Source organism: Camponotus floridanus, unplaced genomic scaffold (assembly GCF_003227725.1).
Source record: "Camponotus floridanus strain SB8 unplaced genomic scaffold, Cflo_v7.5 scaffold74, whole genome shotgun sequence".
In the NCBI taxonomy this organism is placed as follows: domain Eukaryota; kingdom Metazoa; phylum Arthropoda; class Insecta; order Hymenoptera; family Formicidae; genus Camponotus; species Camponotus floridanus.
The window spans coordinates 265,158-281,156 of NW_020229843.1; the positions used below are offsets into that span (position 1 = coordinate 265,158).

At 34.8% G+C, this 15,999-nt stretch overlaps 1 protein-coding gene and 1 long non-coding RNA gene across 8 annotated transcripts; one reads left to right on the plus strand and one right to left on the minus strand.

Moving 5' to 3' along the window:
* The first annotated feature begins 594 nt into the window (after positions 1-594).
* LOC105256210 (synaptic vesicle glycoprotein 2B) lies at positions 595-13,560 on the plus strand. Of its 4 annotated transcripts, none has more exons than XM_025413967.1 (12): positions 595-617; positions 7,693-7,978; positions 8,969-9,116; positions 9,182-9,362; positions 9,486-9,807; positions 9,899-10,057; positions 10,153-10,241; positions 10,339-10,503; positions 10,651-10,770; positions 10,879-11,099; positions 11,174-11,336; positions 11,424-13,560. In XM_025413967.1, exons 2-12 carry the CDS (start codon positions 7,709-7,711, stop codon positions 11,602-11,604), a joined length of 2,019 nt encoding a protein of 672 aa, XP_025269752.1. In that variant the 5' UTR covers positions 595-617; positions 7,693-7,708; the 3' UTR covers positions 11,605-13,560. The 4 variants fall into 4 exon arrangements, with proteins under 4 accessions (XP_025269752.1, XP_011264243.1, XP_011264241.1 ...); XM_011265941.3 differs by lacking the exon at positions 595-617 and adding an exon at positions 3,828-4,006; XM_011265939.3 differs by lacking the exon at positions 595-617 and adding an exon at positions 4,715-4,791.
* LOC105256209 lies at positions 3,849-7,743 on the minus strand. 4 transcript variants are annotated; one of them, XR_889576.3, is made up of 7 exons: positions 7,602-7,743; positions 7,262-7,418; positions 6,756-6,959; positions 6,265-6,455; positions 6,046-6,192; positions 5,717-5,953; positions 3,849-3,938 (listed from the first exon to the last, which is right to left on the minus strand). It is a non-coding gene; the product is annotated as an uncharacterized LOC105256209 (long non-coding RNA). The 4 variants fall into 4 exon arrangements; XR_003123566.1 differs by having other exon boundaries at positions 6,881-6,959; positions 7,262-7,497; XR_003123565.1 differs by having other exon boundaries at positions 7,262-7,497.
* Positions 13,561-15,999: the final 2,439 nt, after the last annotated feature.

Genomic DNA, 15,999 nt, shown 5'->3' on the forward strand with positions numbered 1-15,999 from the left:
TTTCGACGCTCTTTCACTCGCGATATTCGTTTAAAAACGATTAAAAGACGCGAAAAATGCGGACGTACGACGATCCGTGTAACTGCGTATGACTCCGATTCACGTATGACGCGTATGACGTACTATGACGCGTATGACGTACGTCACGCGCCAACATGGCGGCCGAACCAGTGCGCAGAAACGAATGCGCACTGGTTCGGCCGCCATGTTAGCGCGTGATTGCTACGTCATACGCGTCATACGTGAATCGGAATCATACGCAGTTACACGGATCGTCGTACGTCCGCATTTTTCGCGTCTTTTAACCGTTTTTAAATGAATATCGCGAGTGAAAGAGCGTCGAAAGTGTCCAAGGATGATCGCGCGACTTTCATAATATGTCGGTGAAAGTGCGCGACAGCTATTTTTCACAGTTCAGTGATAGCACGATCGCGAAGATGGAGCGAAGTCGCGTCGCGTTATTTGCGCCCTTGATGATGATTATCGGATGCGAGCGAATATCAGGAGTGCCGAATAAAGTGTCGCGCGTTCGCGTTGATGATATCGTGTGCATTAAGATCGGAATGGGACGTCCCGAGGTGAGCGAGTGGAGCGGCCTGTGGAACAGCCGGTGAACGGTGAGTAGATGTGATTTATCATATTTGCGTGACAATTCGTGCTCATTCGACGCTTATACAGTATCGCGATGTCCCGAATTACGTTCGAACAAATCGGCGCCGCATCATAATTCAATGCGATGCCGTGCAATTCAAATAAAGTCGATCGCGTGAAGATGGTTAGGCTAGAAGCGATTTCAAATTTATTTTATATACGCGCAATGCTGCACAGCCTATCTCGTAGGGCTGCCAACTGTTAAGGTGCAATTTCATTGACGCTAAAAAGTAGCGTCAATGAAAAGGCCGCTTTACACACTGAAAAAGTTGAAACTATTGAACTTTATTTTATTGACGCCAAATCTAGAGAAAGTCTATTTTAATTTGCCGCTGGTTTCTAGCGTCAATGAAATTGCACCTTAATTGATCAATTGCAACGTCAAATGGGACGCTCTCGATGCTGCCATATAAAGGTACCTTTAATGCCTCCAGCCAATCATCTCTCGCTATTTTATTTTGACCGAAGCAGGAAATTGATTGGCCACCACGTGAGTCGTATATACGAAAAATTCGTAATGTATATACGCATGGAAAAATCAATCAATAATTCGTCTAGTACAAATAATATGGTCGCATCCGAAGGACTCAACCGCTGATGTGATTAATTAATATTTTTTTGTACATGTATTTTGAATCTATATAAATCATGGACGTAAGAAATACTGGACAGAGCATAAAGTACTCTTTTAGACGAGGGGAGTGAAATCTGAGGGATAAGGGGTTTATTGTCGCGGCCATCTTAGATGCATCAGATTTAGCGTCTATTTTCACGTCGCACGGACGTAAATCGAATAAAATATGAGAGATTCCGTGAAATCATCTATCATCTGAAATTGCTGTGTTATTCCGAATCATTTTTGAATATTAAGAAATTCAAAAATATCACACTCCGTGAAATTAATATCCGTCGCCATCTTACATGCCTCATATTCCGTTGCAGTAGACATTTCTTTCCCCTCACCCTTTGAGCTTGCTTCACCCCCGCAGCAATACACTCTGTCCAGTATTTCTTACGTCCATGGGTCCGATTATAAATCAAGGTGACAATTGGAAAGAGGCCCTGCTGGAGAATATAATAGTGGAGATTTTAACGATAAAAAGTAAATTGACAGTGGTAAGGAAAACTTGCCATGTAAATGTTTCATTTGTAAAAACAATTTAACGGATCCCATTGTCACAAGATATGCATTATTATTGTTCAATATTATTGTTATATTAACATAATGATAATATTAGTTTGATAAATATTTGATAAATATTTTTTAATATTTAAATAGTTGATTTTAATATTTAAAATATTATACTAATATTGTACTAATCTATTGACTTATTTTATTTTAGATGTAAGCATTATTTTTATGAAAAATATGCTTTGGGACAATATAAAAAAGTACACGATGTTATATTTGTAATATTTAAACTAATGGCACTTTTAATCCTGCAAAAGAAATCATTGCATGAACTAAAGTGGAGGAAAAGGAAAAAATAATTACAGCAAGCGAAGCTTCTAATGAGGATTAACAAAAATAGAATAATCTTTATTTCTAAATATATAAATTTTGACAATTAATGTATAATATGAAGAATGACAATTTTTAGGAATTGTAAGCTTAATTTAAGTTGTTTTGATATACATATGTTGTCAATATATATAATGTATTTATTATATTTTGTGGAGTATTTAATGGCAAGTAAACGATCCTTTGGATAGCTTTCCAATTTTTTTCTTACACTTCTTTAAATAACAAGCATCTTTCAAAAATATGTTAAATTCGTTATGAATATTAGAATTAATAAAGAGATATATATGTAATACCTACCTATGTAATAAAAAGAAATGAAGATTATTCAATTGCAGAATTCGTTCGAATTATTCAATATAAAACTATTGTGTACATATACATTCAGAATACTCATGTACACAATTCAAAGAAATAGAAATATATAAAATAACATTTATACTTCCTCAAAGAAATATAATTCAAAACATTATCTTGTTATCAAATATGAAATTTTTTAAATATGTATATTTTTAATTACGAAAATTTAATTAGAATATGATATATATATATATATTTTTTATTAGAATACGATATATATTTTATATATACTTTTTTACAATATACACTTTTTTTGCTCGCAATCTCTTCAAGTTTAGAAGCTGTTCCGCTAATAATTATCGGGCTAATGATTCGCAAGGGGAATTCTGTTCGGGGCGAAGGCGCTACGTGTTGGGGCATCGCAACGCGAATCGATACACGGCGCAGGCGGCGTGTCGACGGCAGCGTATATGCAGCGGCAGTGTTGTTTCCCCCGTACCGTGAAAATGTCACGATCGTTTTTCATGGGCCGGGATCGAACCCCGGTGTCCCCGCCTTGCTCACAGCGCGCGATCGCGATATAGAAATCGCGCGAGACAAATCCGATAGCAATCTCGCAATTTCATTCGGAAAGCCGCGTCACGACCGATCATCGCGTTCCGCAGCGAAATCGTCTCCTGCTCCGCCGAGAATCAATCCTCGACGAAAAGACACGAACTCTACGTGGTGCGGTCTTGGACTGCGTCGCATCTTCCGAGGAAGCGAGAAACGTTGTTATTCGACGAAAGTTTATTTTGCACCTATATTTACAATAAAATTTGCCCATTTGAGCGCGATAGTGATTTGGATTTCCGCTCCGCGCGGTGATTCCTCGTTGAGGTAGGTCTTGGTGTCGTGACGATCAAGGGAGAGAGAAGGAGATGGAAAAATTCTACTGAAAAATATCAAAGATATCAACTTTAAATATATATATAATGATGTGATTGGGGTATCGTGATTCATTGATATACTTTCCGTATCTGTACATTATCCGTTGTGTAAATATTCAAATTAAATTTTGACATTAATCCGTGACACGAAATCGCTAATCGATATTGTTAATCGACGAATCATCCGTACGTCCGTTCACGTACGGAATCACCGTACGACATTGTTACGTAAATTTATTCGCACGTCCGATTATATTCGCACTTTTGTGCTGCCGCTGACGTATGTCGCGTGTAAGGACGCGAGGGTGACTTTGTGACGAGTGATCGCCTGCAGCTGTTGGCGAAGAAGTGCGCCGCGTCACACGATGTTGAATAAAACAGCAATCCCTTGCAAAGACTCGTGAAGTCCAAGTCGAAGTGTCGAAAAATCATCGTCCTCGTCGCATTGATTGGCTTTCCGTCAATCTCTCGATCTCATGATCCACCAAAATTAATCGATCCATCCAACTGATTTTCTTCATTCCGGTGCGAAAAATCTGCGAGCAGAGAAACGACATTATCATTGGAAAGGTGCGGTATTTCACGGCGACTTCCTATCAACCAGGTAAGTGATTTATGCGCGGTGCGATAAAAACACTGATGTGATAAGCGGCTCTAATGATATCAATTCTCGTACAATCTTGTGAACGCGTCTGTTCCTCTCATTATCAGTTATGTTCTCTGTATCTTCCTATATTTTTTCTCTTTCTACCTATGACATTCAAATAGCGTGCGAAAAGATAGCCCAGCATCACGATAAGAATATATTAATATAAAGAATATATAACGATTGTAATATTAAATTTAACGAAAGATTGTTTAATACATTATCACATTAAATAATGTTATCAAAAATCATTATTTCATATAAAAACTCGATATTAACATTTAATATCGAAATCGGGCTATATTTTCATACATCAATCCTATATAATTTTTTTCCTGTACAAATCCTGTAACAATTTTTTTAAAAGTCGTGACTGTAAAGAGGAGCAGATTTTTTTTATTACGACTCCGTTTTTCGTTTATATTGTTAATTAAAGCAGTTCGCAAGAATGAATTATTATTATTAATTTATGTAAATGTATGCAGACAAGTATTGCGTTGGCGACCGGTTTTGCATCCGATAATCATACATACGTCCGAGAATAATCTTTATAAATTGTATATCGCGCGCGCATGTTACACGACTCTTTGTTGTTTGGCTCGTGTTCATCGGTCGTGTTTATCTATGAATATCGCGTATGGCCCCACGTGCGACGCATACGTGTGACGTGTTGACAGCACGACAGCCGAATACGGTGATAATAATGAACACATAATTATGGAGATGACTGTGTTGGCAGATATGTGAGTTCAAACAATAATTAATCATCAAATAATTTTTCTCGTTTCATTAACATTGAGATAAATTAATTTTGTCGCGAATGATACATCGTTTTTTTAGCATATTTTTAGCATATTTTTTAATTGCTGCTGTTAATCTTCAAAACAGACATTGTGTAATCACATATTTACGTATTCATATAATTGTTGTAATCAAGTATGCCGGATAAATTCCTGGCACAATTCAGAGTCAATATTTTCCTAGCGAAAACATCGCAGAATGTCATCCGTCATTTGTTGCGATCCGTAATTTGCAATGTTAAATCTGTTGGCAAGTAAGTGCTAGTCTAATCTAAAACATAATCTCTCTCTCTCTCTCTCTCTTTCTCTAGACTAGTTCCGAAATAAATCAGATACAAAGTAGTATTTTGTATAAAATTACTCTAAAGAAAAATCGGCTCCAAAGTACGCATATCGCATTTTTCCAATTTTATCTCCGAATATTATACTTGGCTTACAAGACGGTCTCGCGCACGTACAAGGGCAAATATGAAACAAAACGCTAATGTCTGTCGTCTACGGTTGCTACTGTAGATGTTCGGTCGCGTTTCAAAAATAACTAACGACGAGAAAATAGAGGACTGCGAAAACGCGAGCTGCGACGCGGACGTGATTGTCGGCGACATTAGCGGATACGAGGGCAACGTTGGCACGTGCACGTATATATATATATATATATATATATATATATATGTACATACAGCATTTACATACTGGCAACTCAAGTCCGTCTACATATATACTTTGATGTTCGGAAAATGCATATATACGGGGACTATGGAGCCGCGTATATAATCTCGGTTTCGGATCGATAAATCGCGTACGTATGCGGTCGCGCCCGCGACAACAAAATGCCGACGTTGAACGTTTGAAAAATGTAATTAATTACGTGATAATACGTATATGTCATGAAAATGTCGCGGAAATCAAATCGTATCCACTGTTAATGTCCGTGCACTGCTTGTTCGGGAAGATTAATGTTCTATCGTCGCAGGGCTGAGGAATATAATTTTAACGCTTCCTTTTTTTGTAACTTGATGACGTAGGTTCTTCCTGTTTTTAATGGTCGGAAACTGTTGACGTAAAATTGCACCTTTTCAGGATGAGATGAAGCTGACGGAGGCGACTGTAAGCAACACGAAAGAACGTTAATGAAAATTGAAAGTCTGAGATGAAAAATTTTTCTATGATGCGCAATATTTTTGAAATTTCACGTACTTTACGATATATCTTGCGTTAGAACTGTCTGCTATTAGTTCTCGCGCAAATTTGCGAGCTTTGTTTACTGTTTTTTTGCAACCCCTTTCTAAATTATCGTAGAATTTTTCCTATATGCACATATGTACTGTGTATGGAAAGTTGTTCCTACATATGTAGATCGATGAATTAGTATGTATGAACACGCAAACGAGAGCTTATATGTAATACACGCATTACCCTGGTCTTGCATTAATTCCGGGAGTTAATCAGCCTTGGTAAAACGCGCGACCTCCGCGTGCTTCAATGCGGGCTCATAAACGCTGAATTACCGCTGCGAAATATAAGTGCACGCGAAAGTGACTCTCCGGTTATTTTAACTAAGGTCAACGGTAAGTGAGATCGGTCTACTCATCGTAAAATGCGCAAATCTGCAACAAATTGCGATATTTTATACAAATATTGCCTATAAAAAAAGACATATTATTATTATTAAAATGCTGTTCAGCCAAAGATATATTGAAATTTTGATGACTAAAGCAATTAATTCGTGTAAGTATATCGATTGCGATAAACGCGATGGCAACACAAGTTCAATAACATTCCGTTCTCATTAATAGTAAGCAGATGCCTATTTATCACTAGATTTTAAAGCGCTCGCGATAAATGTTGAATATTTCACTTGTCACCAAGATGAATATCGTATATATTAAGAAATATGGTCAGTGAACCGCGCTTATAGACGTGACGTATGCCTTTCCACGTGCACCGCGTGATAAATTTTACAATTGCGAAGCACAATATCATTCCGTGCATTGTTAACACACACTCCTCCCTAGTCTGTGTCGTTCCTTACGTGCTGCGTAGTAACACGAGAGAGATAGAGAGAGATAGAAAAATCATCGTTCAATATTACAACGAATCTTATCCTTGATCTGCAATATAAAGGAACATAATTTTTATAATATAATAAAATTATATTAGAGATAATTTTATAGTATAATAAAATTATATATATATATATATATATATATATATATATATATATATATATATATAGAAGAGATATATTTTTTTTGAAGATCGTGCAATTCTTTACGCTCCGCTGTCACGCGGAGCAATCTACCGTTTAATATTAGATCGATAGCGTCAGTCAAACGAGATGCGTCCCTCGTAAAGGCAAATAAAATCGTAAAATAGATCGCATACGACGACACGTCTCATATAAAACACGTACTTCTCTATCGAAAAAAAAGCCTAGTTTATTCTCGTAAGTCGTTCTCGCTTCCGATTCTGCCTTCCATTCAGCTTCCGGCTTTGTCTCTCAAAAATGTCAATATTTTCGCAACCGATTCCCGCCTTTATCTCTCGGCTCGGAATTCATGTTATCTTATCTGCGTTAATAATGTGCAGTGTGACATATCAAGAGACGACCTATGTACCATTATAGACTACGCTGCGATTGCATCGCGTCTTCAATTTCATAAATATTTAGGATTAAATTAGAAAAACATATCATAGGATTATACAATCGTTTTTTATCAAGAGATATAATTATATTAGAGAGATATAATTACCGTAAGACACTGGCAATGCGTCAGAGAATATAATTGACGAGATATGCCCGCCTCTATTGCGTATTTATTATCTTATTATCCGTTTCGCCAGATGGTTTCTGGCAGTGATGCCCTCATCGGAGGAGGAAAGCCAGTGGCTCGTTGGCAGCGGGGGCGGCCTCGCACCCTCCGGAGGCAGCGCGACGAAGGCGAGCGCGGGCGAGCGCGGTCCGAACACTAAGACCGGTCTTTACACCGAGGAGATGACGACGCAGCCGACGAACGTTGCCACGGCCGGCGTCAACTCGGCCTCGGCCGATTCCGCGGAACACGATCTCATCGACTCCACCGCGGACGCGACCCTCCTGGCGCAGTTTCACGAGGACGCCATTAAGCAGGTGATTTACAGAATATTATATTTGAAGATCTACTTGAGAGTTTTAGGGTTAAGGAAATCTTAGGGTTAAGGAAATCTTTGATTCAAATCACTTTCCTCTTGAATTTATAACCTTACCTTGTGAAGAAGGATTTTAATTTTTATGCCAAATGTCAAATGTCAATGGTATAATTTTAGCATTTAAATTCGTCGAGCATAAGAGAGATTGTCGATGAAATTACTTGATAACTGCGAGTCTTTTATTCTCATGCGGTTTCAAAATTTGTGTTCATTTGTCCGATTGATAATAACATACGAGTCAGTTTCAAACATCTGAATACGATCATCTAATCGATTATCGAGATGCATATCGATTACGTTTAGCTAATCGTACCAATGATAGCGCTTGGATTCGAAAGCCCGTCGCCTTATTGGCTTGTCGATGCATCGAGTCCAGTTTGTATAAAAATATGCGGGATGCAATAAAAACATAACCTGGATAAAACGGCGTCGTTTTTTTGGGGGCCGAATTGTGAATGCTTAAAGTGAATGATTTCATTCTTTTACTCGTGAACCCGAGTCTTTTTCTCCGACCTTAGGAAAATGGATGAAGTCCTGGACGAGTCGATCGTCAAACCAAAATACGTACCTCGCGAAGTACCGGGTTATTTGAAGGATTTCCCAGTAAATATTTTTTTTTGGACATTGGAAACCTCTCTGCAGCTGCGTCAATTTTTAATTTAAACAAAGGAAGATGTAACTGCACCCTAATAATATTCAAATAATTATTGTTAAAATTGATTACATGATAATGCACATGAATTTTTTTATTTGACAAAATTAAAACATCTTTTGTTAATAATTCTGAGAAATCATACATGTACTTTTCCTGTACTTTTTAATTATTGACGTTTGATAAAACCTTCGTGATTTAATATTGCAAAAATTTATAATTTTCTTGAAAATATGTGGCATAAATAAAATATATAACAATGTTATTGTAATGTTACAGGCTGGTGTCGGTTACTTCCAAATATTTGCCGCTTTCTGTACAGGCTTGAGTCTTGCAGCAGACACTGTTGAATTTTTCGTTGTTCCTTACATACTGCCAAGTGCAGAAGTTGAGTTGTGCATCGAAGATAATGAGAAAGGATGGCTCGGTAAGTTATCGAATATATTTTTCATAATATATAAATTTGTGTTGCTAAATAACATAATTTTTTAGGCAATATCACTCTTATTGGTCTTGCATTGGGTGGTTTATTCTGGGGTGGCCTTGGAGACAGATTGGGAAGACGCAGGTCTCTCCTATCAGCCATGTCTGTGCACGCTCTGTTCAGCGGCGTAGCAACATTTATGCCCACTTATGGCACTTTTATGACAGCTAGATTCTGTTCAGCTCTTGGGTAAGCAATTTTTTTGTGCATTTAGTATTCCAAATTGAGCTAAAAACTTGAAAGTGATTATCCAATTAGTAATTATTATAATTATTATAATTTTTTAACATCATTTAATCTATCCGGTTATAGAGTAGGAGGAGCTGTACCGCTGGCATATGCATATCTCGCGGAATGTTGTCCACGATTAAGCAGAGGCCGTTGGACGGGAATACTCGTGGCAGCGGGTGCGCTAGGAGGCGTATACGCTGCACTTTTAGCTTGGGCGGTGGTACCCACGACTGGAGAGATGGTCGTTTTGGAAAACAAGGAACATTTTAGCGCTTGGCATCGTTTCCTGTTATTATGTTGTTTGCCAGCGTTGTGCTCCACATTTGGTCTTATCTTTCTACCGGAAAGTCCGAGATATCTTGTAGAGGCCGGTCGAGATGTGGAAGCAATGATGGTTTATCAGGTATATATGTATAATACAAGCAAATACTATAAAATTTAGTTCTTTCGCTATATAATACCTATATCTCTCATGGTAAAATTTAATGTCTCAGAGGATATATAAAAAAAATAACGCCCGGAAAAGTGCAACAGGTACTCAGTATCAACTCTCTGAATTGGAACTTCCTACTAAAAGACCTCGCGGTTTGGCACCGCCATCTCCAAGTAACCATACTAGCGTTTTGGCAGATATAATATATTCGATTGAAATGGTAAATATCCTAAAGAAAGATTTCTCAAATAATCATATAATTATACATATATTTGAATATAAGATGTAATTATAAATTTTTTTGTACACATGTAGTTCTGGAATTCTTTCTTGGAATTATTTACTGCACCCCATTTACGTGTGACTTTAATCTTATTAATTGTTTGGTCTGCTGCTTCATTCAGGTAAATTTCTCTGCATGTCTGTATTTAGATAATCATCATTATAATAATTATCAGTTAAGAATTTCCTAAGTTTATTCTCTTTATGCATTATGTTTAGTCTTTATGGTCTTATGATATGGTGTCCTGAATATCTGAAACTTCTACGTGCAATAGAATATGAAGCTCATACCAAACATATTTATAAACAAAATTATAGTAGTGAAACATTTACTGGTTCTTGGGAAAATCTTCAGTACAAAGATTCTATATTTTCGAATTGCAGGTACAAAAACATTATAATAATATATAATTAAAACATATATTTAATATATTTTAATATATCATTATAAAATGGATTATTTCAATATCACTATAAAGTATATTACCTCTCAATTATATACATAATTATATAATTCATGTATATTTACAGATTCACTAAAATGATATTTAGTCATGTCGATTTTGACAATTGTACGTTCCAATCAGTGGAGTTTAGTAGCATTAAGTCTAGCAAAACTCATTTTAGAGACAGTGTTATTGTATATTCAAAGTAAGTGGTAACATTTATATAATATTAAAATTTTTTTATTTGTATGTCAATATGCATATATTTGTAACAAAAAAAGAAAAATATATATGTATACATATTTTGTTACAGATTTGTTGATACAGATTTATATGCACAAGTCTTCACTAGATGTATATTGGAAAATAACACAGAGTTAAGTTTAAGTGGACCCTGTCCGACTCTCGATTTGGATTATAATATTTATATTGAAGAGGCGTTGCATGCTCATCTCGTTGCTCAATTGGCTTTCGTGCCTGCTGCCGCGCTCGCAGGTTTGGCGCTTACCGTTCTCCAGCGGCCAAAATTAATTGGTTAGTTGATAATCTAATTGGAGATAGTGAGTAAACTTTAAAAGTGCAAACTTTAACAACAAACTTTTTTTTAGGTCTCTCGCTTTTCTTCTCTTCCGTTGTTGCGTTATGTCTAATATTAATTCAGAAAAATAGTTCAGCAGTCCTGGGCTTTGAAGGTGGCTTTACAGCCCTGTTTGCTGTTGCATGGACATCGTTAACTTTGGTGACAGTCGAGAGCTTCCCCACACATTTGCGGTAAGAAAATAAATCTTATGAGGATTTAATTCGTGTATTTTATAAAATATCATGTTTATGCGTTTTTTCTTTCTTTTTTTTCTTTAGATGCACTGGTTTTGGACTTATAGCAGCAGCTATAAGAATATCTGGTCTGATAGGAACTACAACATATCAGACATTAGTAGGTGTGTCAATAATCGCACCCGCGCTATTGACAGCATTGGCATTATTGATTGCCAGCGTTGCAACTTTAAAATTGCCCCATACTCATAATGTCTTCTTATAAGCTTTCTATCAATAGAATGCACATCCAAAATTGGAAATGTTGTTGCATATGAAGCGAACTCATATAACGCTCTGTAAACTAAAGAATTGGATTTTCAGAGAATAATCTCAAATAGATAGGAGACAGAGAAGAGAATGAGGCATGCTATCCTTTATTCTTTACCTTAGAGTTTATTAATGAAAAAACGATGTTCAAGACATGTCAATAATTTGTTGATCAAAAGGAAAAAAGATTTTTTAGAAGATAAGACTTTGTACAAAGTGACATATCCTAAGTAATAACGACGATAAGCACTGTTGTCGTTGAAGACACTTGCATATTTGAAGCGCACAGAACATTCATAACGATTTTAGCTTGCTTGACACAAAGTAATCCAGAGTTGGATTAAAGTATTCTTGTATCCTATTGCTTTTATGAAATGTAAACGAATGATGTTTGACGAAACAAGAAATTTCAAGATCAGCTGATACAATATGTGTACACTGTTCTGCAAATATTGCAATGGATACGTGCATATGTGCAACTATTTTAATAAGGCATATGCCACGAAACGTGTCAATTTTAATAGAGGATGTATAGTCATCCATATAATATAACATGATATATACATATATATTAAGAAATATTAATTAGATTCTGGTAAATATTAATTAGAAATTGGCAGTGTTGTTTGATATCTCAATTATTATTCCAGAGACTCAACGCTCATAGAATATATAGCTATTTTTACTTTTGATCAATAATATTGATGCACAACATGGAACTTTTCAATATACTCTGATATATTTTGCAGAAAGTAGATTTACTCAGATGTGATCACATAGAGAGAGAGAGAGAAAACTCTATGTGAATATTTGCTGCATATATAAATGGATTACAATACAGATCAGATTTTATTTGTTTTTGAAGAGGAAAAATGAAAACATATTTACATTTAAACATATGGAAAACATTTCTTTATGAAAGAAAATAACTAAATAATTCAGTAAACTTGCTTTTTACCGATTTATTAGCATGCATTAGATTTATTAGACATTAAAATATTGCTAATTCGATAAATAAGAAAAAAAGAGGCATTATTCACATTATGTAAACGCTGCCGTATGAAACTTCAATTCCTAGGTGAAAACTTTTGAATGAAAAAAAATAGAGGAGATTCAGCTTTATAGCATAAAAATCCAAGAGATTATCGCCTCTAGTCAACGTTAATCGTCTTTAAGCTTATAGTACGATCAATTATGAACATACATCTGACTTTCTAATGACACATATATTAAAATACATGTAGAAATATTTTCTACAAGAATCAGAATCACACACAAATCTTAACGTATATATACAAGATATAATATCTGTAATCTACTTGGAAAAATTCTTTGTTAAAGTTTTATCATCGTTAATAACAGACAATGAATGACAATGAATGAAACTGAAAGAACTTAAAGAGAGTTCTTAGAAAGACAACCTATTTCTAGGCAATAAGAATGAAAAGAGAATCCGACGAGCAATTATCGCGATGTTATTGCATACAGAAACTCGGAAAATACAACTTTGTCGAATCTTTATCAGAGAAGAGTTACTGTTGGCAGACTTAATAGGATAAATGTTTACGTCCCATCATGGTTAGTGAATTTTTTCATATCAGATTGTTGATCAATATATACAGAAGGATTAACATCCAAGCCGAGATTTACGGATGTCCAATTTGAGTATGGAGAGAAGTAGAAACGAAAGAGACCATTGAATTGGCCGACACGCGAGCGCCATTACCACATTCCAGTGACTGTCTTAGAAATAATTTCGTTTATTTTCAATGGTGTATAATTATAATGGAAATCGTTCGTTTCTGCTTAGGGAAAATCACAATTTTCGTAAACTTGATCGTGGAGCGCGATCTGTGTCGGTATCGTTATTGTGATATTATATCCATTTATGTAACACATATTACATACAAAAGATACAAAAGATACATTTGCGAGCAACGTATTTCAATTTGAATACGAAGTTATGATAAAATTAAGCGTAAATATGTTCATTGTCGGGACCATGTAACGACCAGCTTTTATCAGCTTTTTTTTACATTGGAAGTTAGAATAAAAATGTGTAATAATATTGAGATAACACTGATGCCGACAAATAACGCAGCTCCACTTAATTAATCCTGCTACAATATTCAATTTTCTCATCACATAAGATATACACATATATATATATATATACATATACATATTACATTTTACTCGATTACACATATCATATTTATGAGCAAGCACTCTAGATTCGTAGGCCTTAGTCAAATTATTGACTAGAAATACACGTACAGAAAGGAATATGTAAAAGGCAATCGCGTGCGAGATGATTTTCAAAAAAAAGTAGAGACTGATCGCGAGAATAGAAAATCTGCCGAGGCACTATTTCCCGAATTTATGTTTCTTTAGCAAGAGTTACGTTTAGTCGATATGGATATACATAGTGTACGTATATTTTTTGTTTTACATAAGATTATCAATTGATCAAGTTATGATTAAAAATACCCCGTTGAGATTTAACCTCTATATACTTTGATCAAATCGTGTGCAATATAACTGTAATATTAAATTATTTATTGTAACTTGAATTAAGAATATATTATATATACAAAAATCGCTATTTAAAAAAATTAGAATTTTCTGGATCAATTGATAATCATTGTGTTATAGAGAGACTGCTTCTTAATTGTGTTAAAGTTAAAAATAATTAATTTTAAATTAAGATCTTTTACATAGTCGAGGCGATTATGTAAAAATGATATAAACATGTTTTATAATATTTTAATTTTTGTTTTAGAATTTTACATTTGATCACAAACACACATTTGACTGATCACAATTTTTAATCTTTGTGATACAGAGATAGAAATAATATTTCAAAGTGAGATTTTTACGTGTAGGGATAAAACGTGGGGATGCATAAAACATGTTTTTGAAAATTGTTATTGCGAAATTCTTATATCTATCTTGAAATTAATTATATAAAAGACTTATATAATATATTATTTTTTACAAATATAAAATTATACAGCAATACTATCATATTATGATACTATCAGAGTCAAATACAATCATATTATGTTCGACGACTTTTAAAATGTTAAGAAAAGACATTTTATTAATAATATTATTTTATTGTATATCGATATTTTGCATATTAGGATAGGAAAATCAATTTTGCACTTTTTCTCTCAAATTTTCTCGTTTGACAATTGCACAATTACGTATAGCTTGATAAAATTTAATTTCACAATTGTATCTTTTCAAAGCAATGAAATATAAACATTTTTCAAAGCTATTAGCAATTTCCCATATAGCATCCTATGTCCAAAAGACATTAACAGGATATCCTGAAGATGTCTAATCGTCCAAAGATGTCTTCTGGATCTTTTGGATATACATGCTATGTGGGTTAAAAGTATAACAAATTTTAGTTACGTAATTGAAATTAGTTTTTTGCCTGTTGTATTAAAGAGATTTTTAGATCTCATTACTAATATCGAGAAACTTTTTATCGTAACGAGAGATATTATATTAAATTTTATGGGATAACAGGCTATTTCATTATCAGAAAATACTTAATCTAAGAGAAGCTATGTCTTTAGAATATATATTTCGAAAGAACTGCGCATAGAGCACATTATTATACTATACGTAATAGAAAAAAGCGATTAATTTACAAAGCAACTAGGTAAAATTTTAATACAAGTTATTCTATTTATCTTTCGATTAATTCATTTGTATATAATCTTTATAGTGATAGAGCGTAATTTCGTGTCGATCGAAATAATATCTAGCCAATATTTCCGCCGTCGACCAGGAGGGCATTGGCATGTGTTATGGTTTTGCTCATTATCAGCGTATCTAGGAGAGTTGAACAAAATAAAAACGAGAGATTACAAAATGTAATTCCTTAAATAATAATTTTGCTAGCGAGGTCAGTGCTCCTCGTCATAATTTTTTTACAAAATATTTCTGAGGAAAAAAAATGTAACTCTCCGTTTTTATTTCGATTGCGATGCGATTTATAAAGTGGAATCGGACGAGTGCAATTATGTATGAAGGCGAAAACGATATATTTTATATGCTTGTATTATATATGTATCTTTGAGCGTATACCTATACGTTTCTATGCTCTTAGAATCGAATTCATGAATGCGTCATAGCGATCATTTTATACATTTTGCTCCTTCAAAATCGACTTTTTAATGGAGGAAAGAATATGCGAGTCGACGGATAAGGATAGAGAAGCGTTTCGAGCAATTCGCGCGAATGCTGTATACTGTGTATTTGCGAATAAATTTTGATTTTCCCGAAAACAGCGGCGTGGAGAATCGCGAATAGTTTCAAGTATCCGTTTATATTT